This window comes from Agelaius tricolor, unplaced genomic scaffold, assembly GCF_023055355.1.
Source record: "Agelaius tricolor isolate 1412-34295 unplaced genomic scaffold, bAgeTri1.0.p SCAF_13, whole genome shotgun sequence".
In the NCBI taxonomy this organism is placed as follows: Eukaryota; Metazoa; Chordata; class Aves; order Passeriformes; family Icteridae; genus Agelaius; species Agelaius tricolor.
Window position 1 is genome coordinate 20,274,030 of NW_027269273.1, and position 27,875 is coordinate 20,301,904.

Sequence of the window (27,875 nt, forward strand, 5' to 3'; positions counted from 1 at the left end):
ATCCTGAAAGGTCTGTTTCTATTTCCCTGAAATCTGCTTGAAAGAACTATCTGCTATGTAGAAACCCTGTTTATATTCCTTGACAGGATTTTGCATGCAAGTAACAATTGATACGATTCTGAAGGACCAATGCTCCCATTTAAAGGGCTGCTTAGTAAAAATTATTCAAGCATCACAGAAACATAATAATAACATTTCACTGACTTTTTAAACTGCATTCTTTAATATTATGTTTCTACAAAATTGAAAAATATTTTAAAATAACATACTACTCTGGAGTAAAAGTAAACTACTCACTTTTGAAATAATATTACAAAACTCTGCAACTCTGAAATTAAAATGGATGTCAGTCTCTTTTCCCATTTAAGAAGGGAAAAAACAAGAGGAAATGGCCTCAAGTTATAGCAGGGCAGGTTTAGATTGGATATTAAGAAAAAGTTCTTCACTGGGGGTTGTCAAGCACAGGATAAGGCTGCCCATGGAAGTGGCTGACTCACCATCCCAGGAGGTATTTAAAAGATGTGTAAATGTGGCACTCAGGGACAGGGTTTAGTGGTGGACTTGGCAGTGTTAGGGTAATGGTTGGACTCTATCTTAGAGGTCTTTTCCAACCTAAACAATTCTATGATTTTATAATTCAAATAAATGACACCTATGCAAAAGGAACCATACCTGTTCCTAATATGGACAGAGGAATTAATAAAATGAAACATAACATGATTTTAAAAGAATGAGCATATTTATTCTCTATTAGAAAGAGACAGTACATCAAGGTAAAAAATATAAATATCAAAATCATTTAACAGTTAGCCAACCACCCTGACTTGGCAGCAATATTTTGCAAAATCATTGCATAACAATTTTTTCTGGCAGATTAAACTCCACAAAATCCATGATGTGTACTTTTTCTGTTTACATCATAAATCATCCTACGACAGTAAGATAATGTTCTGGCGTATGTATAAAACATCATACAGTAACATGATAGATGCTTTATGAAAGCTGAAAAGAAGGAAAGGAGAAAGAATGTCTCTTAATGCTTCCCTTAAACCTTAGACTCAAATTTAAGCAACAGATAGTCACTTTTCCATTTGCAGTCATTTAACACAGGCAGTTCGAAGTACATACACAAATACACAAATATATTAAAAGGATTTGTTATAAATAGCTATTGCTTTTGTAGGCAGCTTCAAATATACAATCTTCTGTATCTCTTTAAAAAAATAATGTCCCATTTTAGTCTATTAAAAATAAGAGTTCATCCACAGGTAAATATTCTTAATTAGAATGTGACTCCGTGAATGTCCCAAAGAGTTTGTCCCAGTGTGTGAAGTAAGGAGCATAGTTTGATTTGAATTTCAGATGGTGGAGATCATGATGTGGTGCTCCTCCATACAATCCAAAAGGCACAAGTCGGTGAGTTGACCATGGGAGGTCATATCCAGAATGGTCCTCCACTGACAAACCAATGTTTACAAGGAAGAAAATCATTTCTGTCAAAGGATGGCATCCCAGGAGCAGTGGGTTTATAGCAGCAAAAAATCCCAGAGACAGCAACTCCCACACGCTGGAATACTGAGTAGTAAGTGCAAACGTCGACACGTGCTTGTGATGCACCTTGTGGAAGGTCTTGTAGAGCCAAGGCACCCTGTGATGAAGCAAATGCCACAGGAAGTACTCGAAATCAAATAGCAGCAGACAAACTGCTACTTGCAGCAGGACTTCAGGCAGCTCTGGAGCTACCACTGGTAGATCCATGGGTCTCCAGTACCAGTGCAGAAATGTCACCGGGAAGATCAAAACAACATGGTGATACACACTTTGAATAATGCAAGGCACCATCATTCCAAGACTTGGATAGGTCTGTGGCTGGATTTTGTATTTTCTCAAGTCTGGTAGTCTAATGCTTAAAAAGTCCAGCGCAACATATGGAAGACAGAAAGCCATGTATGCTGTAAAAGAAAACAGCACTGGAAAAAATGGTGACCTGATCAACGGCTCCTTTGCGGTGACGAAGTCCCAGAGAGGCTGCAGGCACAACCTGTCCTGCTGCCCCTCCATCGGAGAGCCGAGCAGCACCCGGTGTGGCAGGCTGCAGTTCATGCTGCTTGCAGGCTGAGGCAGCTGGAAATCCTGCAGGCTTTTATGCAGCCTGCTCCAGCAGACTCCACCCCCAGACATTCTTACAGAGGAATGAGAGTCGTTAAAGGGGAAGCTCTTTTTCCTGTCGTACAGAATGCAATATAATGCATTACAATCTCAGAAGAGAATTAGCTGGCCAAGGTTATCAGTAGAGCTCTACCAGAGACCTGCACAGTAGAAAAACAAGCAGAAGTGCAGAACTCTAATGCTGGAATTCAGAGAAAGTGTTGGAGCATCTTCTATTCCACTTACTGCAGACACTTCAAAAGTTGCTGTTTCTTATTAATTTTGAATCGTGCCATCCTTTTTTATCCTTTTGTCTTTATAGACAAGGCAATAAAAATTACCACTGATTTATTTATTTTATGTGCCTGCTACTTAAACTCCAGATCTGACCTGTGGATATCTGGTGGGTAATGGCTGTGTGCAAACACACATTTCCTTAATGATCCCTTGGTTATAAAATAGCCTTAGTTAAAACCTTAAGGAGACCTACAACACACTTCTAGTCTGGATGTGGTGGCTGTGTCCTATCTCCATCTAACTTGACATTTGAAGTCATGTTCTCCTTTACATACCTGTATCCACTAGACATGGAAAAATTCACCTGACATGACCAGATGCAAAATTGAGCCAACCACTTTTGAAGAACATGAGGTCCCCCCGGTGCAGAGAAGAATACAGGGTAAAATCTCATTATGCTTCCTCACAGATGCTTAGCTACAGTATTATCACATTATTACAATATTCACTCCATATCTCAGCAGCTCTATTAGCAAGTTGATATGAAAATCCCCCTTTACCCATATATCAAACTAATATATGCACTTAAAAGATCCACCATTAGTCCTGTGTCCTTTAAAGGATCTTCCTCTGACCACAGCCAAGCACACCACAGGCAGAAGCCAGCAGGCTTGACTCCAACATTACTAATTTGCTAAAAGCTTTTAGAGGTCAATGATGGAAGTTTTGATTTAACCATTAAGACATTACTTCTTTTGTGCTTTTAGAAAAAGAAAACCAAAGCTTTGAACATTTAGGGAAACAAAGCTTGCCCTAAGCTTCCTATGAACTCACCTCTTTTGTCAGTAAAGCATTTATTCTAATATTGGAAATGAGGTCAACTTCCTGGATGACTTTATTAGCTTGTTCAGATGATTTTATTTCTTTGCCAGTCAGAAAATAAATCTGATGGGGCAAATGTGAGACTGCATTTCCTTGCTTCTGAATAATTAAGAACGATTCATTAGCAGTGACCTTTTCTGAATATGCATGAATTTGTTACATTTAAGTTTGCTTTCTGTTTCAACTGTTTTCTTTTCAATAGATTCTGTTCCCTCCTTAGGCTTCAAGAATTTCACTTAAGCAGTAACATTATCTGTGCTATTATTATCAGTAGGTCCTTGTTGGAGACAGGCTTCTACCTGTTCCATATATATTTTGGAATTCAGATTCCTTGCTGTTATGAGACTGTTTTGTTGAATTAATTTATTTAAACCATTAACTGTTGTGAATTGAAACCTGGTGCAAGACACTAATCTAACAGGTGAAGATCTATATCCAAGAGCTTTGTTTTAATCTTCTGACTGCATTTTATCCTAACCTCTATTTCACAATAAGGCACTTATAACACCAGCTGGGTCCAAAAATATTATTGTGATTTCTGTTGATTTATACAGTCACAATCAGAAATTAAGTCTCCCAGATGGGATAAGTGATCCTCTCTATTATTAGAATTATGCAGGGAATCAATCTATTTTATAATGTGTTCCAAATCTCATATTCTAAATTTTATAGTATTCCAAATCTCACTAAAGGGAGATTGACATAAATTGCTCAACTGCCTTAAAGACACTCCTCTGACTAATCCCTACAGATACGTGAAGTCTCAATAAGTTTTAGAGCCATTACTGCCCACAAGCTATATTTTAAAGAATAGGCATTCTGCCTGCAGATTAGCTCATAGAAAAATATCCATAAATCCCTCCAGGAAAACTAACGGCATTCTGCAGCGCTGTTTCTGGGATATCCCGCAGCACAAAGCCCGCGCAAGGCGCCGGCGAGCAGCGCTTACCTGGGAGGCTGGCGCCGCCCCGAGCCCGGCGCCGCGGGCAGGGCTCCGCCGAGCCCCGAGGGACAATCGGCCCTCGCACTCCGAGAGGACAGAGCCTCGCCCTGCAGAACCCGAGCCGTCTGCCTTAGCCACCACACAGCATTTATCATGGATCTCCGCTCTGCCGACTTCAGTTTCCTTGTCAGCGCAAGGTATGACGCCAAAAAAAAAGACAAAGTACACACAGACCCCTTCTGCACCTTACTCAGCGACACAACCCCAGCTATCTTCGCTCAACTTACAATGCTGCCAAAATTTCCCATGCGTTGCAAGAATCTCTCAAAAACTCACTCCCGCTACAGAGTTTAGGTTGAAGGGCACATAGTTTGGAATGAGGCCCCACAAAGGGTCTTAAATAGATTCCACATGAGCACAAGATGCAAGCACCTACCCAGGCTGCACTGTTAGGTACGAGCTATAACGCAAACAGCGCACTACTACAGTGGGTAGCAGCAAAATGAGGGAAAGTTAGCGGGAGAGAAAACTAGAATCAACACCCTGAAACTAATCAGCATTAGAGGGAAAAATTCCTTTTTCCATCCTTCTCTTCTCCCCCTCTGTATGGCAGTATTGTTGTTGTACCAGAGATAAGGCAGCATCCCAGAACACGCGGAGCCCTCTACCGGGAAAAGCGTGCTGGGGAGGAGGGCTGGAGCCTCGCTCAGAGCCAGCACCAGGGAAGCAGCGCAGGCACCAGGAGCAGCGGCAGTGCCTGCCCTCGTTTCCAAGGAAGCTGTTACCGTGCTGGCTTCCTCCACAACGCGCTGCTCACGCCCGGACTCACCTGCCCGCAGAGCTGGTGCGGGGCGGTCCCGCCCGCAGCCCCGCCCGGTCCCGCCCGGTCCCGCCCAGTCCCGCCCGCAGCCCCGCCCGGTGCCGCCCGCAGCCCCGCCCGGTCCCGCCCGGTCCCGCCCAGTCCCGCCCGCAGCCCCGCCCGGTGCCGCCCGCAGCCCCGCCCGGTTCCGCCGAGCAGCCGCGGTGTCCCCGCGAGCGAGCGGCAGCGCCGCCCCGCGCCCATCCGCGGCTGGAGGATAAGGGCGCCGGGAAACGCTCCTCAAAGCCCCAGGGACAACCAACTACGCACTGCTTTGCAGCTGCACGGAAAGTTGGTAGGCACGGGTCTGTCACAGCCTTTATAGGTGTAACGGGTTTGGAGGGAAGGAGGGCGCTTGGACTCCATCTTAGAGGTGTTTTCCAACCCTAAATGATCCTATAAATCTGACCTACAGCCTCCTTCTGTTTGGTTAATCTGCATATTGAAATGCAGGATCTGGAGAAAAATAAGCGAGATAAAACTCTCCTCCTCGCTTCCCTGGTAAGCAGCTTGTACCCTGAGCCCACAGGGATGCTGAGAATTTCAGGATGAAGAACACACATTCCTCTTCAGTTTTGATTAAAAACCTTAGCCTAAACACAAAATACTTTTCATAACAGAACCAACACATTTTCTTCATCGAATTTTTAATCTCCACCTCCCCAACCAAGCTTCACTGAAAACCCCTCCAGCCAGTATCAAGCATAATCAAAGGTCACTTAAATTAGTTTCCAACAATGGCTGATAATGGAAAACTGCCCATGAAGTAAATTGCTAATTCTCAAGCTTTACCTTAACAGGATCAGTTTTCAAAATAATAACCATCAGGAAAATATCCTAAAATCCTGTCATTTAGAATTCATAACTCAGGAATGAGAAATTGATTTGTATTCTCAGCAGTTTACAGACATTATTTCCAGAAGAGTTGGAACGCTATGCAGACACTTCCACTCAGAAAATAAGAATTAGGCAATCCTGTTACAGGTGTGGCTAGTGTCCATCCAACCTTCATGATTTTTTATTTCATTGATGATTTCAATTATTTTGGTCATATCAAGTTTTATGAAAATAGGCTGACAGGAAGAAAGGCAAGCTCCTGATGGGCAGTGCTGCAGCATGAGTTTGTATTTTATAACACAATACAGGGAGAAGACATTATAAATGCTTTCATTACAAGAAAATCCTCCACCAGGAGCCATTTTATTAGATATCCAAAAACCTATCCAGCCATCAAGGTTTCTCTCTCACATCTTACAGAGTAAAGCCATTTGTAACTTTCAATGATATAAAGGCACTTCTGTTTCATTTGGAGGGGTTCTGTTTGTTTTGAGAGGCTTTGGGGTTTTTGTTTGTTTGTTTGTTGGTATGGCACATTGACTATAAATAATTTCTAGAAAAATTTGTTCCCAAGTTGACAAAACTGTTTTTCTTGCAGGGCCCAAGTAGAGTAGGAGGTCTGTTTCACCACCTCTTCCTATGCTGAGGCACTTCTATACTGCTTGAGTTGATGTATAAACTTTTATCAGTGCTATCAGTAGCCATGGAATCACTAACCAGTGTAAAAATGCTCTGTGTGGAGCTAGTGTATCATTCAGTACACTTCACTAACAAACACACACTCCATCCTCAGGCCTTCTGATGAAATGAACACTGTAAATGTACTTGCATCCATCAGCTGAACAGGGACTACTTTTTTCTGCCTTTCTAGCAGTCACTAAATGCTGAGGCCAAGCCAGCAGAAAGTGTCCCATACCCTCTGTTAAGCCAGTTAAGTGCACTTTTATACTGTCCAAAGCTGGTGTTCAGCCAACTTTCAACAACACACACATACATACATACCTGTAACACAGAGGTCCATAGAGCAGGCACTCAGTATTTAAGATCTGCTTAGAAAAATGTACTTTTCATCACTGAACTCTTAATTCCTCACAGGTGATTCTAAATAGAACAAGCTTCTCACTCTCTCCTCTATGTTCAGGGTATCTTATTTTGCACAATTCTTCCCAATGACACCTCTCCAACTTTCTGTGACACAGGGCCTGCAACTTTAGTGAGTCACGGAGAACTAAAGCAGCTCACAATTTCCATAACTACCCTTACTCCAGTGAAGCAGAGAAGCTCCATAATGGCTTTTGTGTAAAGCTTCCAGTATTCTGGCTTTATTTCCAGGCACACAGGGTGTTCATCAGCTGACAAAGGTGGCCACACATAGGATTTAATACACTCTACTGTCTTGACTGCACAACTACAGTATCCAGAATGTACAGGAAGGTATAGCCTGAGCACATTTATTATTGAAGGTGACAAAGGTCAAAAGCTGGTTTATGTGTACTGTGGCAAAGATTAGCTCCCTGCCTTACTATGTGATTAAATGCCATTTATGAGATTACCAGACAGTCTGTTAAGCAATCCAATTACCCAAGGTTTAAGAATATGATACAAGAAGCTTTCCACCACGTCAGTGGTTTAAAAGAAGCTTCACCTGAAGGCTTAGAAATTACTCTGTCTATGTGTAATTATTTACAATTATTACCTTACTTAAAAGTCTCAGAGAAGTCCACCTAAATAAGAATGGCCTTTTAAGCTAGGAAAAAGCTTCTTACAGGGAAAAAGTAAAATAGAAGCTTAGCTATTTTACTTTTTCTACTGTACTCTTTTTTTCTGTACTTGTTCTATGGATTAATAGTTGTGAAAAATAGACTTGGCTTTCTGAATTCTGTCCCAAAGATTCCCATGCATTCATGGAACAGGAAGTGAAACACCACACCACTCCAAACTCCAAGCAGGTCTCATGTTTATTGAAAGAGCTCAAACTTAATAAACATGATGCACATGGTTCATGCCGTACCACATACCCTCACAACTGTTAAATTAGCCACCCTGGATTCCAACAGAAGCCTCCCTTCAGCACAGCAAAGTAAAGCATATCTGGCTGTGCTTTACAAAAGACCAAAATCTCATGAACCAATGAACTACTTCGTCCCTAAACAACACCTGAGAATTCCCTGAGTCTCAATTAGGAATAAAAAAAAAATACCCAAAGAAACAAGTCCTAATTTACAACCTGTGTCTATTTCTGAATTTTTTTGAATTTTTTTTTTACAAAATAAGTTTGCCTCAATTTAAAATGCATTATTTCCTATGACATGTAGAAAGGCTCTTTATCCTGTTGGGATTACTGAAGAAATCTGAGTTGAATCCAACTATGGCACAGAAATTATCATCTGGACTGAGGCAACTGACTCTGGAGATTGTTCATTTGGCACAGAACTTTGATGTATCTCAGAGAAACCAAAGTCCTCTGCACAGTCAATGGAAAGAGCTCCAAAGTCAGCCCCCTGAGGCAGATGTGATTCCTCTTCCCCATTAAATAGGTCTTAGCCCCAGTTTGAAGTAGACAAATCAAGCTGCTGTAATACTGTCAGGCTTCTCCAGGCTGTTATTTAGTTGCTGAACACAATGGTGGGGAGCACCCTGTAAGTGGTTAAGAAGTAAACAGATCTTCAAAGCAGCAGATAATTAAGGGGAAAAGTCCACAGAAATTAAGTCACTCAAAGTGTAGAATTAATGCTTTGGCTCTTCTCTCACCAGCAGTAGACTGGGGGAGCTTGTTTTCTAGTTAGTGTCAGTGCAAAACACAAGCATGTTACATCACTCTCCTTGAAAGCCACAACCTATTGACAAAGTTAACTGAAAGTGGTTTTGTTTGAACATTACTCTTGTTCCAGGAATCTGCCAGGGCAAATTGCGACCTCTATCCACAGCTGGTATGTGAAACACTGAAGGCTTCAGGGATACATCAAAGCAAGAATCAAAGCAATGAATCAGTCCCAAAATTGGAGATTTTAACTGACAGTGGTTTCTCTGGCTTCACTGCAGTTCTTCTGGGCAATATTGAAAAGGGAAGTAATCTGATTTTATGTGATTGGCTAAAATAATACCACAGCAAAAAGTTACTAAGTGCTTTGTAAAGTGCCAGCACCAAATAGGTCACTGCAGTACAAGAAGTACTTCTCAAAGGTACTTAGAAATGGCCACATACTGAGAAATGGCTGTGTTTTATGCACAGTGAAACACTTGTTCTAAGTGTCAAGCACCTGAGGTGCTGAATGGACTAACTTGTCTAATTTGTCTTTCAGACATTTATGTGCACATGACATACTCCTTTTGTGCTAGGTCCTACTGCTGTGTTTTGAGTACCATGCCACTGTGTGCAAAATAAGCAAAATACTGTGAAGAGAGAGAAATAATACTGAGAAAAAACAACCAAATATTAATCCAATTTAGTAGTCATTGCTGGCATTTTAAAAATGCATCATCCTAAGCAATGTAGCATTATTGCCAGAAAAGTGTATTTTCCAAAAACTGACAAATTCCTGGTGAACCAATACCCATGTCAGTCTAGAGATAACTTCCTAATCATGTTAATAATTTCATTATACATGCGGTAAGGTGCATCAAGGCCCCAGATGAAATCCAAATGTTCCCACTCTGGAATGTTTTTGTGGTAAACCAAATTGGAGATCTGAGTGAGCAGCATAGCAACATCCTTTGGGTCTGCCAGCCAGTCCTGTCCACCAGTCCACACTGCAGTTGGTACAGTCATCTCTTTTATTTTGTAGAAAGGGGGAGTAGACTGAGGAGAGGGAAAGTGAAAACAAAGCATTAGAAAAAAAAAAATCTTCAGTATGATCCTACACTGCCAGTGTAACATACTAGCAACTGCAAGAACGTGTCAGATACTCATTTTCTCTCTTGGACAGCTAGAGATGGAGTCCTGGCTCAACCAAAAATGTAACTGCAAGAGTCCTGCAATATTATAGCATGTGCAGCAGTAAAGATGTGTTTTGAGGAATTTACAAAGACAACAGGGTAGCAAGACCTCAGAGAATGTGAAAATGCATCCCATTCAAGGTATTTCAACTCTAACCTAAGGCCAGAAGTGACTGCTACTCTGGAAGTATGATACTGCAGTATTTTGCAGTCACTAAGAGATAAGGGGCAAAATATTTTTGGCACTGTACACAGCAATTTAAAAACAAAAATGAGGGGAGACTAAACAGACTAAAGATAAACAATACACATGAACTGACAGCCTGTGCCTTATGATGAGAAGTGCAGGGGGAATCTCATGATCTAGACTGGCAGGACTTCCCCTCAAGGAAGTGTGTGCCACCACAGCTTCATATCCATATGTGAGCCCCACACTGACTTAGGACTACCTCTGAGCCCTACAGTCCCAGCTGGTTTCTGTTTTTGTTGTTTTGGAAAAAGCAGATCTCCAGTCTCGTTACTGGAAAACACCAGCAGCTCTTTAGCATGCAGCATAAATACAGCACCCAGAGAAGTGCCCAAGGACTATTTTCTGTGACACTCTAGATTTATAGATGTAAAAGATGTCTACCTGGTTATAGTGAGCCATGTTTGCAGCTTTGCTTCCCCAGTCATAAGCTTTGAGTTCCCCAGTCCTCACAGCCTAGAAACAAAAAATACACATACAAAGAACTGCAACACTGCTATCAGAAGAGCTAAAAAGTGTAGTCATCTGGAGAACAGGCAACCTACACAAGAAACAGTGGAATGCCAAATATTAAGAAGGACAAGTGTCACTGCTTTGCCCAGTGTCACAGGAATGGAAAACATTAACATTCAATACCATTAGACTTTGTCCCTTAAAATTTCACACTCTCTCATAGCAGTGGTAGAAAAAGATTAAGGAAAACAGCCTAATGTATCCAAAGCCAGAATATGGCAGCTCCATGTTTTCTTCTGAAATATTTACCTGGATATCTAAATGTGTATGAATAAAGCAGGGAGCTTTCTTAGCAGGCCTAATCTGCATAATTTACCATCTACTATTTTTTTCAGAAACAGAAGTTTATATAACAGGGATCTGGAAAAAAAAAATCTTCACACATTTCTTTCTGAGCCAACCCTTGAACAGCTGTGTACAGTAGAACACATTGCCTATGATGAGGTGACCAAATCCAGCTACCAGAGCTCAAGTAGCACTGACCACTGATTCCATGGGAAATGTCTCACTTGTCAGTCTGCTGACCAAGCTTCAGGCACAACAGCATCACAGGCATGAAACTGTGCACTGAGACAAACATCAACATATAATAACAAATATAAAATGAAGCTAAACAGAATAGAACAGAAAACCTGCTGCTACAAGCTGTAACCAAAACAGAGTTTGTTAAAAGGGAAACAAATACTCTTTACCCCTCTGAGGTAAGTTATTCTGCAGTACTTTTTGTTGGTTGAGGTACTTCCAGTTACAGTATTTTCAAAGAAACAGGGAAGAGGGGTGAACCACCATAAATCCTTATCATGAAAGCAGCTGCAGTATACAGCTGCCATTCTAACTTTTGGCAGTTCCAAATTTCACTTGGGCTAGGCTGCACATATATTTTGGCATTTATTTCACAAATATCAGACACATCAATATTCTACAAACAAACCAGAGTCATGGGCACTTTAGTTTCTGGAAAGCCTACCTGGCTCCAGTGGATCATGTTTTGTACAGATGTTCCTGCAGGGCAGTGTGTTGAATACACATCCACTCGGCTCTGCAACAAGATCATTAACATGGTTTACTCATCCTCACAGGGCACCAGTTCTACCCATTGTTGCTTCCTGAACAACTAACAAACTATTCCATTCCACTTAAAATGTTATAAACAAAAGTTAACTGGAGCCATACATACAGATGAGGTAAGAAGTTAAAACATTTGGGGGATTAATTGCATTGAACAACAGAACTCTCAAGCTGAATTTTAAACCTAATAATGGTATCCCTAAAACATTTTTATACATTCAGTCAATACTGTGTTAGCGTTCATACTAATTTAGCTATTAAAGAAAGTCACTAGAACACACCATATTCAAGTTTCTTTCATTAAAACCACATAGAAGAAAGAATAGGTTGCCACAAAGGTCATCGAGTATTCTGTGGGTGCAAACATGGGTAGCAAGCCACTTCAGCAAGAAATTCTGAGGGAGGAATTGTTTCTTTCCAAACATGTCCTACAAAAAAACAAACATATAAGACAAACATGTAATTGCACAGAATGACCTATTTTCAGTTTTTATACTACAGCACTCTTGAGGTAATTATTTACATTTCCACTGATGACAGGTGTTTCACATGAAAATCAATGATCTCCTTATCAGCGTTGTCATGGTTAGTGCTTCTGCTACAAATAGTGCAGTACATTAACCCCACCAAGAGTATATGGGAACTGGGAAAATCTTGCAAGAATTTCAAACCTAACCTTAAATTCCAATAAATTTTAAATTCAACAATTTACAGTTATATTGTACAGCCTTTTGTCATCAGATTGTTTAAGGCTAAAGTATGTTAAGCTCTGCCTGCTAATTTTAAATGGCTTTGTACTTGCAACTTCCTCTCTTCAAACCATGAGAGAAAAACAAGCTGCATGAGATGTGGTGACCTCTTCCTCTTGATGGGTATTTTTAAATTTTTCAAGGATTTTAAAATGTCCCACTGCAAGCTTCCTTAAAAGTGACACAGTTCTTTAAAGATATGACTGACCCACGAGTTTGTCACTGTCAGGTTCTCCCTGCACTCCAGTTTTTTGCAAGTCACCGTGAGAATCAAGTTCCTCAGCACAACATTGAACATCTGCACAAGGGACTGATCAGCTGCTAGTCTCATTAGACAAAGTCCATTATGCAAGGAACAGGAGATCACAATGATTAGTGTTGCTTTTATGTTGACTGCCTTTAGAGCAAGGAACTAGTACTACAGACAGACTTTAAATCAGTGCAGGCTGGATCAGAAGGGGGGTTATGTCACAGAACAAACAGCCCTGTGTGGGAATCTCCATGGGTGGTGGAAAGAAAAGTGATGGTTAGAAATGACACACAGCAGGGTGTTCACAGTGTCTGACTTCAGGCACTTATTGCAGCCTGCCTCATTCTCCTTGATGTTAATGGGGAAGAGGTAAACTCCTCCAGAGGATGATTCACAGCATCTAAATAAAGCTGTTGCTCTTAATCACTCTCTGAAGGATCCTCTTCCAATACTAAATGGTTGATTGTGAAAGAAATCTGTTAAAGTTCATGGACAATTCATGACCTGTATTCTGTATAAAGATATTATACAACTCTTCTAAAACATAGTGACTAGTTAATCATATGATTTTCCTAGCTTAAATTCTAGAAACATGTAAATGGAAAAACAATTTTGTTCCACCTATTAAGCTGTAATTGTAAAATACTACTTTAAACTGATGCAAATTGTCTCACTAGACAGTAATAAAGCTACAGGAGACACTGCTGACTTCAATAGCATCATTATGGTAAAATTGACCCAGAATCCTTATCATATGTTACTCTCTAATCCACAGCTATTAACATTCTTTCCTATGCTATTTTCAGATAGAAAGGGGCATACCTCATTTGGCTTGAAACATTTACACTCAAATACAAACCTTGAGCAGCACATCAGGAAACAATCCAAATTTTACCAGAGGGCTAGTGGCAAACTTGACAGTAGCTACTGGTGCCAAGGCAAAGAACATTTTGATTTTCTTAGCCAGCTGTGGCAAAGTTGAAAAAGCAACAAAAGCTGTAAATAATATAAGGAACAATTAACAAACCTCAGTGACACGAGTTAGATAAGAATTTTACCTGGTAGAAATTCTACAAAAATTTATGTGAAAGTGTGCAAAAGTATTTTTAGATTAATAGTTTAACTATATTGCACTACCTAGGATTAGGTTAAATAATGTAAATTAAACTAGTTACTACAAAGCCTAAATTAAATGCAGCAATTCAGAAGACTTGCTTTCTTCCAGAAAGCAATTTAATGCTTACTAACCCTTCTTCTACAAGAAGGTCTAAAGCACATGAGCCAGGCCTTACATGCAGCAAAATATTCTGGAAATGGGAATCTTTATTCTCTGCGTCTGATGAGTCTAATTTTATTACATATAATTCATTGATTTTTTTTAATAGAAGCTGTACTGCCACCTACCTATGACTTCAATTTATCAGTCTAACAGCTTTCCACTTTTAAATAAACACCGAAAGATCATGTCTTTTCATTTTTATGCTAATATTCCAAAAAGCCACTAAAAACCAAAAGCAGTAGTTTTCAAGTGTCCTGGTTTTTAATCACTAAAACACATATGTGGAACTTGATACCATTTCAAACACAATATATTCTAATAAATGCATCTCTCCACATACCCATTGTGGTGCCCTGTGAATGGCCAATGTAAAATACTTGTTCCTGGCCAGTTTTCTTCAAAATAAAGTCCACTGAGGCTGGAATGTCGTATTTAGCCATTTCATCAAAGCTACAAAGCAAAGACAGAAAGTCAGTTGAAGAAATCAGTGATGAACAGCTGCACAGAGCTTTTCTGCACAGACCCGTTGTGTGGACATAAAGAAAAGCTTCTTTTGGATGAATCAGAACTCTGATGATCAAGTTTTCAGTTTTCTACTGACCACCTAGGAGTTCCAGCACACCAAACTGATCTCAAAACTCCCCTTTACTGCCCCTCATCTGGTTATATGTGTGACACCACATGTAACCAGAAAAAAATATCCTGCCAGTTCACAATGTGACTGGATAGCAACACAAGGATACCTGAAAACCCAGAATTCTTCCTGCTTCACTGAGAAGTGTGTGTGCTTCCTGGACCAGGTGTTCCCTCTGCTGTTTCCCAGCCACACATCATAGCCAGCATCTGCCAGCATAAAGCCAAGGCTGTTGTAATCCAAGTTTGTGATCCAGTTGCTGGCATCTGCAAGCAAACCATGCTGCAGAAACACAGCAGGCCTTGGACCTGAAAAAGAAAGTGGTTTTGATAGATTCCTGTTCATTAGGCATTGCATACGCAAGAATAATTCAAGTGAGCTGTTGAAAGTCTGTTTTAGGTTTGCACATGAGTATTTTATCTACTTGACTTAATCTATAAGAACAGCAATTTGTATAATGGTCAGAGTGCCATGAAATCACATGCTTTTCCACCAAAAGCTACTTTTTATCATTAAGAGTTTTGAACTAGCAACTTCTTAGTTTCATAACTTGAAGTTCAAAACAGACAAGTGTGCAATAAATAAACATGAGAAAAGCAGGAGTTACAAGAAAAATACAGGTACCCTTACAATTGTTTCAAGCTCACAGACTCAGAAAAGTGGCCCAAACACAGTAGCAGTTTTAATACTTATAAACTTTTCTCTGCCCCCACACATGGGGAAGGCATTCCCATGTATGTGCTACTGAGGTCTTCGTTTTCCAGTGCCAAACCACTGTGCTGAGCTGTGGAAATCTCTGCAGCTAGTGCTGATATTATCTCTGTGCAACACCCTTCCATCACCAAAACTCTGGCAGAACCTGAAGAGCAGCTCAATAGCCAACAAAGGAATCTGTGTTTCAGAGGACTTTCTCCCCTAATTTAACTAGTTATAAGAACCACAGTTAAGACCCAGGCAGAATTTAAGAAGACTTTCTTGACTTCCCCATCCTGAAAAGGGAAATGGCACCTCTATGTGGAATACAGATTTAAAAATTGCAAGTTCCTGCTTCTACACAGAGAAAATCAATTACCATCTAATCCCTTAGGAGAAAAAAGGCCTTCAAAAAATACGAAGACCTGTCTCTGGTTCTCACAGTAGCAGAGGTGTTTTGGCTTTTACTTCTGCTCTGAAAACTGAAAACAGGTAATATGACAACCAGCTCGATGCCAGAGATTACTCAGGAATTTACCTCCTCCAGTGACACATCACTCTGCCATGATACAGACTTACACAGTACTTCCTCCATTGATAATTTTAGACTTGGATCTTTCAGCAGAAACAGATAAATCATAACTCCCAGTCACCTATATTGTCTATCACAGGTCATGTCCATAAATGTTTGCTGCAAGTTTCATATTCCGAATTAACAATACTCCCCTTTCCTGGAAATCTTTATACTGTGGCAAGGAACTTTTGAGTGCCTGCTTTTCCCACTTTGTTAAAAAGCCCACATGGCATACTGTCCAGGCAAGCAGAACAAGTGCCCAGCAGTGCCCAACTGGCACTGGTGACAGTACAGTTCTGCACAACTGTTTACTCTGCTGCACTAACCCTTTATTGTCTTATAAACAAGACTGTCAAGCCTCACACTGAATTTGTTTTCAGTAATGTTCCACTTTCCATTGACACCTTCTTCCCTTTTTCTAAACTCAGATCAACCAACTTGTGAATTTTTGAAGAACAGGCTCTCCTCAAGCTGCTATTGCTTGTTTCGTAACATTGGAAGGGGAAAACTGTTTAACTGCCTTAATGCTTTAATTCTGCTCTCATTAACCTCCAGTATCTGCCAGTTCCTTTTTTCACTTTACCAAGCAGTCACCAGATCTCCACATGACCTGCACAATCATATGACAAACTGACTTGGATAATAATAATGATTTTCTATCACCTATGATCCTAAAAACCCCAGAGGGGAAATAAAAAGGGGAGTCCTTCAACTACGCTCTCTGCATACAACATTTTGTCCTCTTCATTACAGACCCAACAAGCTGAAGACAGATTTACTTCCACACCCTTCTTACCCATGTTATGCAGTTGTTTTAGGGTTTTTCACAAGTAAAACAAAAAATCCTTGATGTTTTGCTTTTAGGTTCTCTGTACATTTCCTTTCTTTTTTCCCTGAAGAATGGTGGGCTTTGTTCCAAAACATCATGTGATACATAATTCCAAGGAATTCTATTCACATTTTGCAGGTATTGCAAAAGAAAAATACGGCATATATATGCTTAGTCAGCAGTAACACATCATTGGTATCTTCCTGAGGAAAGATACCAAGTCTATAAAAACTTAAGATCAACATGAACTTTGAAATCTTCATTCTCCCAGAAGCTCACACTTCCACAAATGTGGTCAGTAATCCTTGTTTTCTTAAATTAAAGCACTCTGCAAAACATGAACTTGGGGTCGAGGGCGTGGCAAGGGGTATGTGGAGAATTCCAGAAGTCAGGAAACTTCTGTTTACTTATGTCATCAATGAAGGATTCAACAAAATCAGCAGGTACAAAGGCAGCCTTTTTCCTGTGGGCATCTCTGAAATTAAATACAAAGACACCTGCCAGTTTTGACAGGGCTCATCCATGCACTGATCTTTACACATTCCTTGTGAAAGACAACAGACAGTGCAAACATCCTAACTCCTACACAACCAACAGATAAGCTCAGGAAGGCTGTTGCTTGGCCTTTGACAGGGGAGAGGGTTTTTCCATAGGTCTCGTTCACACCCAAGGCTATAGGACAATCATAAATTTCTTTTGGGAGCTTCATGTTTTTACCTGTAATCCTGGGATTTTTTCAGTCTGAAGTATTCTGAGGCAATCCTTAGAACATGTAACTTCTATGCAAATGGGCTGCTGTTTTATGAATGGCTGTAGGAGCTTTTATAAGGCATAGTGGCAAGACTGATAACAAATTCAGCCACTGCACAGACATTGTTAATTCTATACAGAGTGTATGAGGATAGCAAGTCAAAAGGTATGGGTCTCTCTTCTTCACATCTGTCTCATTTTTAAAGCATTCTATCATTCAGTCCTCACCAAAGCCTTTGCCCATATTGCTTCCTTGTAATTTTGAGCTTACACTACCACTATTCTCTCTATCCCCCAACTCCTCAGCTGTGCAACCCCTGCATCTCCTCCATGGTCTTAAACCACAGTAGTCCTTAATCTTCTTCTGGATTGTTACAGAAGAAGAACAAAAGTTTTATAATGCAAAGACAGCATTTTCATTTTTTCTTTTTCCAAACAGACATAAATCTTACCTTTGCTTCCTTCATGGCCTTTTCTTCCATAAGGTATTCTGTTAATGGAAAGAATATATCCATCTTCTGTTGTCACTTCATATTCCTCACTAGGGTATCCTCTGAAGATAATAATTTCACTCTGAGGAGAGAAAAGAAACCCTCTTGGAACCAGACTGCCAGGCTCCTCAGTCCACTAACAAATGCAAAGTACCCTGGGTTTCTTCTGAAGACTGGAATGTGTAATTAAAGGGTCTGGTAGTAATATGCCATCTGCCTATCAGGCAGATTTTCTTAATAAGACATCCCAGAACAACTCAGGAACTAGCCAGACTGAATCCTAGGAATCTGTAAGGATTCCCTAGACTGTCCCAGCCACATGGTGCTTACAGTGAGAAACAAGATACAGTCTTGAAAAGGAGATTATGGTAACAGGGCAGAACACCAAAAGCCAGATTTGTCAGACAAAAATTGAAACTGTCTGCTCTCAAGAAAACAAGTAACATACAAGTGAAGACAGAAGAGAGTCACTGGCACCACTGCAGTATACAGGAGAGAAGGATGTGTCATTTCTTACTTTCTCCTCAAAATTTATGCCCAGTGCAGAGTTTTTAAGTGAGTTTGGTGTCAAAAAAACCAGGAAAATAATAATAAAAATCCTCACACCTGTTAAATGCTTTGGTTTCATTATTAGGTTTAATTTCTCATCGTTCATGTCTTGGGCTTTATGTTATTTTGTTTTGATGCAGCTCCACTAGGGCAATGAACTTGCTGTCATTGGTTTTATGACACCAACCATGCCTTGAGAAAATCTAAGAAATGCAAGACATTGTCCAAGTTCTTCTCTAAGACTGCTGTGCAAGGAAGAGGAGAAGAACTTAATTAAGCATGCTATTTCTTTTAAATATGTCTTTAATTATTCACAGTGACGTTAACATTCCAAAGTGATTTTAAGGTGGTTATTCCAATGCTATTAGTCTTAGACTAAATTATTATCTTCAGACCTTTAAACTGTATATACATGATCCAAGCACTTCTTTTCTTATACACCTTAAGCATTTCTATCTTGAAGCATCTTCTCCCACATGTGAAAAATTGGCACAGTTTAGACAGGGCAGAGGAAAGAGAAACGAATATCGGCTACCAACTGGAAATATTTAAGGAGTTAGCTACTGCAGCAGAAGGAAAACAAAGTTAAGAGAGTAAATCCCAAATGGGGAGAAAAGCAGTCGTGGGTAAGAACCCAGGCGCATGGTGCTGGGAACTTCACCGCGCTCCACGAACATCGGCTTTTATAGCGGTTCCGAAAGACAGTCGCAAAGAGGCGAAAAAATGTGAGAGAAAGAACAAATATAGGGAACAGCGGGCCAAGAGGACCGGGAAGGAGGAGTAGAGAAAGAGGACGTGTAACCCTTGTGTGTGCGCGGCTGCAGCAGCGGGCTGGCCGCTGGCAGGTGGCTGAAGCCGCCGGGGCTCTCCCCGCGCTGCCCAGCCCCGCCGCACACAGGGCTGGGGCACTCCTGGCCGCGGCCGCGCCACTCACGATGTTCATGTTCGTTTCGGGGTCCACATTCCTCCTCCCTGCGGCGAACGCGCCCGAGCCGCCGATGCTCTGCAGCAGGAAAGCAGCGAGCAGCAGGCCCCGCATCCTCGTCCTACGAGAAAGAGCCGGGACACGGCGGCCGAGCAGAACGCGGCGCTACAGCGGCTGCGAGCGGGCCCGGGCGAGGCTTTTGTGCCACCCCTCGGTGACAGGGGCGGGAGCAGCGGCGCGGCCGGGCCGGGCCGGGCCGGGCCGGGCCGGGCGTGCCCCGCGGGTCGCAGCGCGGAGGGAGCGGCGGGGGCGGCGCTGCCGGGCCGGGCTGGGCTCAGCCCACACGGCGCGGCCCTATCGGCGGTGCCGCCGCGGCGCGGCCTTGGCCGCCCGGCCCGGCGTGATTCAGCGTTTCCGCAGCAATGCTGTGTGAATCCTCCCGGCCCCCGGGCTCCATTTCCAGAAGCCGTGAAGCCTCCAGAACGGCGCCCGTGAATTTGCTTCTCTGCCCGCTTCGTCTTCTGCATTTGCTCCGCCTTCGGAGCCCGCACGATGCCGCCCTGCCAGGGTCCGCATTGTGCTCCGCAGCGGGCTCCGTGCACAGAGCGGCAGCGGCAGCAGCGAGGAGGACGGCGGGGCCCCCCTGCAGGGTCCGCATTGTGCTCCGCAGCGGGCTCCATGCACAGAGCGGCAGCAGTGAGGAGGTGCCAGGGTCTGCGTTGTGCTCCGTGCACAGAGCCGCAGCGGCAGCAGTGAGGAGGTGCCAGGGTCTGCGTTGTGCTCCGTGCACAGAGCCGCAGCGGCAGCAGTGAGGAGGTGCCAGGGTCTGCGTTGTGCTCCGTGCACAGAGCCGCAGCAGTGAGGAGGTGCCAGGGTCTGCGTTGTGCTCCGTGCACAGAGCCGCAGCAGTGAGGAGGGCGGCGGGGCCGCCCGGCGCTCCCCGTGCCGGAGCAGCATCCCCGGCGTGCCCCCGGGGCAGGGCACCTGCGCCTCGGCACCGCCCGTGCTTCCAGGGGCCCGACAGCAGCCACTGCTGCTCCTGCACACACACATCACCATCCGTCATCTTCGAGCATTGTCTAAACATATCCAGCCTTATACAAATGGGCTTCCATGCGTGCAGGGTTACCATCACGGCTTCCTGCAAACCTGTGTCATGTTCATGCTCTGCGGCGTGATTGGCAGGCACTGCATTGCACCGCTGTAATTTCCCAGAGAAGCGTGTCTGTGGTCAGGGGATGTGTGACCGGGCTTGCGAAAACTTGGACCAAATTCAATCCTTTAAAATAAATATTCTGTTACTCTGTCCATTATTGTGGAGTAATATCCATAGAATAACACATAAAGCTGATACTAAATATGTAGTGATACAGCAAGAGGGTGTCCAGAACAGAAACGCTTCTGTTTATTTAGAAAGCACTAAGATTTTAATTGAAAAATCATAGAAGTTTTCATAGCATCCCCGTGTTTTGATATGCAGATGTCACTAGATACAGAGATACTATATGATCCTTTGCATTTCTGGCTGTCATTTCTTAAAACTGTTTGATTTTAAAGAACTTGGGTAGGAGAATTATTGCTCAGTGATTCACTTGAGTCTTTTGTCGAATTAATTAAAGGTTACTCTTCCCTGCTAAGGGAAAACCCAAATTATAAAATGCCACAATTGCTGCTGTCAAACATAGTAATTATATGCTAACCTAGACTAAATGGGAACCAGTATAAAATAGGGTATGTTAAGGGACCCTGTAATTAACTAGTATACTATGGTATAGTTAATTTACATTATTGTAAAAAAGGAAAACTACATTTCAGGCAATTGTTTGGCTGACCCGATGCTTCCAGGGAGACTTCTTTGTCAGCATGTATCCATTTCAGCTCCAAGGAAACATCCAGATTTGAATTTTCTCTCATAAAATGTGTAGATATGTTTGAAGACATTTCTTATTCTTCTGGATGTACAGATCACTCCAGTAACCAAAGACTTTTTATTAAATACAAATGCATTTGTTGTTCCCAGCCCATTTCCAGTAATGTTTTTCAAGAAGCTTCTGCATTTGCTGCTATGCAGTGCAGCTCTTCCTGAGAGCAGTCAGCCCAGCTACAGTTTGCTCTGAAGTGAAAGCAGCAGAGCTGTAGAAAGATTTCTGAATTTTCCTGTGCAGTGCCCAGCAAGTTACAGAGATGGCTGCAGAAAGGCTCTGCATAACTGTTCTCTTACTTACTCTGATTTAAGCGCTTTGCTGCATGTACTTTATTTAATAGGCATTTGTGTCAAACCATAGCACATAGATGCAAATAAATTAGTAAAAAAATTAAGGAAACTAGGGCAAACTTCTGCATTGCAGAAGGAAGATGCCTGCATTTTCCCACATGTACCAAGCCATGCACCAAGGAAAATAGATGCCTGGGACAGAAGCAGAGACAAGAAACCCATACTTATAGCATAGTAAATCATTAGTCTCCACATTTGGTTTTGGCATTGCAATAACCTTTCAAACACTTTTTTGCCCTGTAACTACCTACAACCTTTATTTTCCATAAAATACATAGATTTGTGTAGATACCCTTTTTCTTTCTCAATTCTCTGCATCTTTTCATCACCTATCAAATATCTGATTGCTAGAATCTTGAATGCTACTCAGAGCATTCAAGATTCTGACTATTCTGCTTCGGCACATCTGGGGAAAAGCTGAGTTTCTTTTTCCCAGTAATTTCATCACAGACCATATGAGTGCTGGACCAAATAAATGGAAGGCACAACAGCAGTGGGCAGCACTCCTTTAGGAGCTGCACTAACCTTTATCTTGAGCTCTGAAACATCATCTCCAACAGCCCCTCCACAGACACACACAAACACACAAGCCACACACAGACACTTAAGACACAAGGCGGGGGTGGGGGCGATGTTTTTGTGTTACACAGGCTCTCCAAATTTTTGTAGAAACCAGAAGTTCTAATATGTAAGACTGGTTTGCTGGGTTTTTTAAAGGAGGGAAAGAGTGGAAGGGGGAAAGGAGAGAAAAGAAGGGAAGAAGAGAATTAGGGAAAATAACAGTTATCAGGTACTAACATCTCTGCCGCCATGCTGAGGGTTGTGGTTTCTTCTTCCTCTCACCAGATCTAGTTTGAGTAATTTTTATAAATTGTGTAACACAATTTTAGACCTTTCTTTTTCTCCCCTAGTCTGCAGCTTCAGGTTACATCTGAATTTACTCTATATAGTGCCATTTATTTATGTTATGACCTATTTCTTGGTTCTCTTTGTTATTCCCAAATCAAGTTACAGAGGCGGGTCTGCATTTTTAATTTTTTTAAACTAAGCATCAATGAGTTGTTTGTTCATAGATCCTCCAGACCCCAGGCCATTCCCATCTCTGTTGCCAGGTGTGAAGCCTGTAGCAGGCATTGCTCTTGCCAGCATCAGGCTGTAAGCTTTGCAATGGCTTTGCATGGCCTGGGGAGCAAGGCTTGACAGGTGTTCTCAGTCTGACCTTGTCCTGACCTGTCTTCAGCTTTGTTTTGCTTGGCACACCTGTGACAGCAGTTTCTCAAACTGACTGCCTCTGTCTAATGCGATTTGTGAAAGGATAGTTGTGGGTTTATGTAGAGAGCAGCAGCAAACATTTCCTGCAGATGGGACACTTAGTACTCTTAGACAATGGCATAGTGGAGAAAAACACAGACCTGGTACAGCAGCAGAGAGTTCATGGTGTGGAGGCACGGGATGAAGGAGTGCAGAGAGGGGAGATAAGGGTTTGTTTGTGTGTGTGTTACGTGGGTGACACAACACCAATAAAACAGAAGCCTACAGCATGGCACTGAATTGTGCAAAGATGCATCAGTAGAGGCACCAGGGGCAAAGGACCCTTGCCTAGCATATGCAGGATAACCAGGTCAGCCCCCACTAGCCTGAAATATTCTCTTTATCGTGGATGTCTCTGCCTTTGAACACAGTAAATGCTGGGAGCATTAAGGAGCTGCTGCCACATTCTCCACAACACAAAGTAATACATGGCACAGAGCCAGGCTGAAACAGTGCAGCTTAGAGACTTAGTTTCATTTCCTCAGCTGCAGGCTGACTATTCTGCTTCGGCACACCAACGGAAAACCTGAGTTTCACTTTCTTGTTCCCAGTAATTTCATCACAGCTCATGAGTGCTAGACCAAATAAATAGAAGGCACAACAACAGTGGGCAGCACTCCTTTAGCTTTGGGGCTATCTGAAGACAAGTGAGCAGAGAAAGAAAACCATGAGGTAAGAAAGCAATCCAGTCTCTGAAAGATGTTTTTTTTCCTCTATGCCACAGGAAAATAATGCTTATTATTTATATAAATGTAAGCAGTGAGAGACTTTGAGCATCTAAAACCAGAAAATATTTTACAGAATATTTAGAGAAGAGCCAAAATAAAATAAGGATGCTCTTGAACGTTGTCATGTTACTGCTTCTCTAATGAGGTTAAGTCTCTGTGAGTAGAACAGAAAGTCAGAAATTTTTGTGCATGCAGTGTGGGGATAAAATCCCGGCTGTAGCAGGGGCAGCTGGTGCCCAGCCAAAGAGGTATAATCTGTCTCTCAAACCTGTGTTTGTGATTCCTCCTTGATTTGCCTCCTCATAATTTTGAAGTCTTTCCACTCAGTCCTTTTTTTACCCAAAGATTTGATTGTGCAGTTGAGCAGCAGCACATGCTGTGCTCCACAGGCTCTTACACCTGCTAGGAGTTGCAGAAGGGACAGCAAGGAAGTGTTTCTAAGAAAGGAAGACTTGACGGAGAAGCCTCAGTAATAGAATTGTGTGTCAATCCTTTTTTAATTAAGGGAAATCACAATGTAGACTAAAATGTCACATCTGTGTTTTAAAAACGTCCCCTTGATTGTGTGACAAAGGCCAGTTTGTGCACCCACACAGGGACACAGGTAGGCAATGGCAGCAGGGGAAACCCAAATAACACCCTGCCCTGGTGGCTCCACATTTGGGAAGAAAAAGCTGGGATTGTCCTGATTTCATCTGGTATAGAGTTAATTTCTTCTCAGTAGCTGGTACAGTGTTCTGGTTTCATTATGCCAATTATGTGTATAGCACACTCACAATTTGATTGTGGTTGTGTTTATCCTAGTCAAGGACTTTTCTGTGTCTCATGCTTTGCCATTGAGGAGGTGCACAAAAAAACTGGAGAGAGCACACCTGGGGCAGGTGATCTGAACTGACCAAAGGGATATTCCACACCAGAGAACATTATGCCCAGTATATAAACTGAGGGAGTGACTTGGAAGGGGACTGGTTGGGGTGCAGGGACTGGTTGGGGACTGGTTGCGGTGCAGTCTGGCATCAGACAGCATTTAGTGAGCAATTGTACTGTGCACCACTTGTTTTTCTTTGAGTTTTATTTTTTCCTTTTGTCATAATTATTAATATTTACTATAACTATATTTTATTTTAAGTTAATAAAAATTATTAAATTCTGATCTTAACCTACAATTTTCACTTTCGATTCTCCTCCCTGTTCCACTAGTGGGGGGCAGGGGGAGATGAGTGAGCAGCAGCATCTTGCTTAGCTGCCAGCTGGGCTCAAACCACACCAGGGACACGGGAGTGTTAAGGACCAGTAGTATGTTAATAAGGATGTGTGAGTGTGTGTGTCTAGGGATGAGGCACCTGGGGAGAGAGAGAAGCTCCCTGACCAGCCACTGGGCATCCAGAGCCAGCATCTGAGGAGCCACAGGGTTAGTGAGTGAGTGTGTGCTTTGCACCAGCAAGTGGAATGGGGTTACTTACTCATGGGCTGTACATCCAAGTGCCAGCAACTGGAGAGGCTGGTGAGACATGGGACCCAATTCCTGGATACAGTAGCCATATAATCAATATAACCATTACATAAGAATGGTGCTATGATCTAACATACAAGGATTTAAAAATGCAGGAAATCCAGAATTATATTTATAATACAAACCATAACATGTACAAAGGTTTAGGAAATTGAGTAAATCACATTGTTTATATTTATTATTATAGTTTAATATAGTTTTAATATAAACTATTATTTATAGTTTAAGGGAATTTTAAGTGATGACATCTTTTGGGTAGGCTTCAGCAATTGTTCCCAGCACAGGAAGTATGTTCCTGACGCCCAGGGGTGTGCCAGCTTTACTACAGAGACCAGCCCTCCATTTTAACATCCACAGCAACATCTGTTTCTGTGTAAGAGGTGCCATCATACACTCGCAAGAAGAATTACTAAAATCACTATTCAGCACTTTGTACCTAGGTCTCCCTACAGCTTTGGCTTGTTTGAAGTATTGTGGACCAAGTGCACCAAGTGAGGTATTGCCTGCCTTTAAAGTACATCATGCCTGGCTTAAAAATAAGAATAGCAAAAACTAAATGGGATATAAACAACTTTTTCTTTGATTTCTTCTAGCACCATTTCCAAGGATTCCTTGAAGACTTCCCTGTTGCAGTTAGAATGTCATTTTACATGGACTTTGCAGAAGAAGTATGTAAGTCTTGAGGCCCTAGAGGAAACAATACTTAATCATATCAAGTTTTTGGCAAAATATGAGATTAGAGATTATAATTTACTCTCCTATGTAAATTACCTAAAGAATTCATATGAGGAAGCCCTGAGAAGTCTCAAAAAAGCTGAAGAAGCTATTCAAAAACATCATCCAGATGAAATTGAAAGGAGAAGTCTTGTTACCTGGGGGAACTATGCCTGGATCTATTACCACATGCAGAGATATGAAGAAGCTCAAACTTATGTAAGCAAAGTGGAAAACAGCTGCAAAAAGCTTTCAAGTACTGCTCATGGGAAGATTGAGCTTCCAGAGATCTACGCTGAGCAAGGATGGGCATTATTACGTTTTGGGAGGACCTACTTTGAGAGGGCAATGAATTGCTTTGAAAATGCTCTGAGGAGTGAGCCCAATAACTCAGATTTTAGTGCTGGCTATGCAACTGCAATGTATCGCTTGGAAGGTAACGTTCAGAGGTACGGTGGGGAGAGGAGGCGATCCCTTGAGGCCCTGAAGCGGGCAGTGGAGCTGAACCCAGCAGACACTACCGTTGTGGCACTGCTTGCATTGGAGCTTCAGCGATTACACCGAGCTAATGAAGGGGAGAGGTACATTGAAGAAGGACTGCAGAAAACCCCTGACTTTCCTGTTTTCCTGCGACATGCTGCTAATTTTTACAGAAAGGAAGGAAAAGTGAAGAAGGCAGTGGAGATTTTGAAGAAGGCCCTAACACTGACGCCAAAGTCTGTCGTTCTGCATCACCAACTAGGACTCTGCTACAGATCCGAGGTACTTCAGCTGAAAAAGACAAGATACCCCCCTAGAGAGGCAATGGAGAATCTCATCGAGCTTGCCATTTTTCATTTTAAAACAGCGATTGACAAAAAGCCAGTATTTTTTTGTGCCTATAGTGACCTAGCAAACACATACGCAATAGACAAGAGGTATGAAGAAGCAGAAGAGACGTATCAGAAAGTGCTTCAGAGGAATGATCTAGCCTGTGATGATAAACAAGACATCTACTTCAGTTATGGCCATTTTCAGCAATTCCACATGAAATCAGAATCAAAAGCCATTAAATATTACATAGAATGTCTGAAACTGGAAATGGATTCCTATCCAAGAAAAAAGTCCAGTGAAGCTGTGGAGACATTATTGAAACAGAAAATTGAGAGTGGTTTAGGAGATGCCACTGTTATTGGTACGCTTGGACTCGTTCATAAACTAAATGGTAAGAAACAAGAAGCGATTGAATGCTATGAGGAAGCCATTGCTTTGGATCCTAACAATGAAGAATATCTGAATGCATTAACTGAGCTACGACTTTCCATCTAAAGCTAAAGCTCACAAAAATCTTGTGTACCAAAAAATCCCCCAAACCAAGGAGGCTTCAACAGACTTTTAAAACCTTTTTTGTTGTTTGTTTTTCTTTTGAAGGTAGACATTATGACCAAATGGAACACAGGTGGCATCACTTTCTGCTCATAATGTAAAAACTGCAGACAACAATTGTTGATTTGTTCATTCACTAACAGAGAGCATGCTTGGCTAACTATAAAATATAAAAAAATATATTTATAGCTAATCTAACTTAGTCTTCAATGCTAACATGTGTATAAATGTTGGATTTAAGTGATAGTCTGTAGAACACAGAGCTTCTATGCTGAAATCAGATATTACCTTCTACTGAGAAAAAGATAAGGGAATAATACAGTAGTATTTTGTCTGTATAGTTGAAGGCATGCTTATACACAAATAGAATTTCTGAAGCTTTTTTTTCAAAAATATCTTTTGTAGAAGAAACTTTTGTTGAAGGCTTGTTCAGTTTACTACCTCGTATGCTGTTTAATTATGAAAAAAAAATACTGTTTAGCTAGTCCACTGGAAAGCTTACAAAATGTGTACTATTGTTGTGAACTACTAAAGTCTGTTTAATCTGTTGACTGTTGCTTCTGGCTATCTTTCTCA

General features: G+C 41.8%; 3 protein-coding genes across 4 annotated transcripts; 1 reads left to right on the top strand and 2 right to left on the bottom strand.

The window, feature by feature from the left end:
• Window positions 1-717: 717 nt before the first annotated feature.
• CH25H (cholesterol 25-hydroxylase) lies at window positions 718-5,011 on the bottom strand. Its single transcript, XM_071439087.1, has one exon. The coding sequence runs from the start codon at window positions 2,179-2,181 to the stop codon at window positions 1,279-1,281; it is 903 nt and encodes a 300-aa protein (XP_071295188.1). The 5' UTR covers window positions 2,182-5,011; the 3' UTR covers window positions 718-1,278.
• A 2,835-nt stretch (window positions 5,012-7,846) lies between these two features.
• On the bottom strand, window positions 7,847-19,650 carry LOC139595609 (lysosomal acid lipase/cholesteryl ester hydrolase-like). Of its 2 annotated transcripts, none has more exons than XM_071439092.1 (9): window positions 19,403-19,650; window positions 17,881-18,001; window positions 14,692-14,890; window positions 14,289-14,398; window positions 13,529-13,665; window positions 11,952-12,098; window positions 11,570-11,641; window positions 10,474-10,545; window positions 7,847-9,705 (listed from the first exon to the last, which is right to left on the bottom strand). In XM_071439092.1, the coding sequence occupies exons 1-9, from the start codon at window positions 19,505-19,507 to the stop codon at window positions 9,466-9,468; spliced, it is 1,203 nt and encodes a 400-aa protein (XP_071295193.1). In that variant the 5' UTR covers window positions 19,508-19,650; the 3' UTR covers window positions 7,847-9,465. The 2 variants fall into 2 exon arrangements, with proteins under 2 accessions (XP_071295193.1, XP_071295194.1); XM_071439093.1 differs by lacking the exon at window positions 19,403-19,650 and adding an exon at window positions 18,526-19,384.
• A 3,826-nt stretch (window positions 19,651-23,476) lies between these two features.
• Window positions 23,477-27,850, top strand: LOC139595608 (interferon-induced protein with tetratricopeptide repeats 5-like). The gene is made up of 2 exons (XM_071439091.1): window positions 23,477-23,651; window positions 25,814-27,850. The coding sequence occupies exons 1-2, from the start codon at window positions 23,647-23,649 to the stop codon at window positions 27,240-27,242; spliced, it is 1,434 nt and encodes a 477-aa protein (XP_071295192.1). The 5' UTR covers window positions 23,477-23,646; the 3' UTR covers window positions 27,243-27,850.
• Window positions 27,851-27,875: the final 25 nt, after the last annotated feature.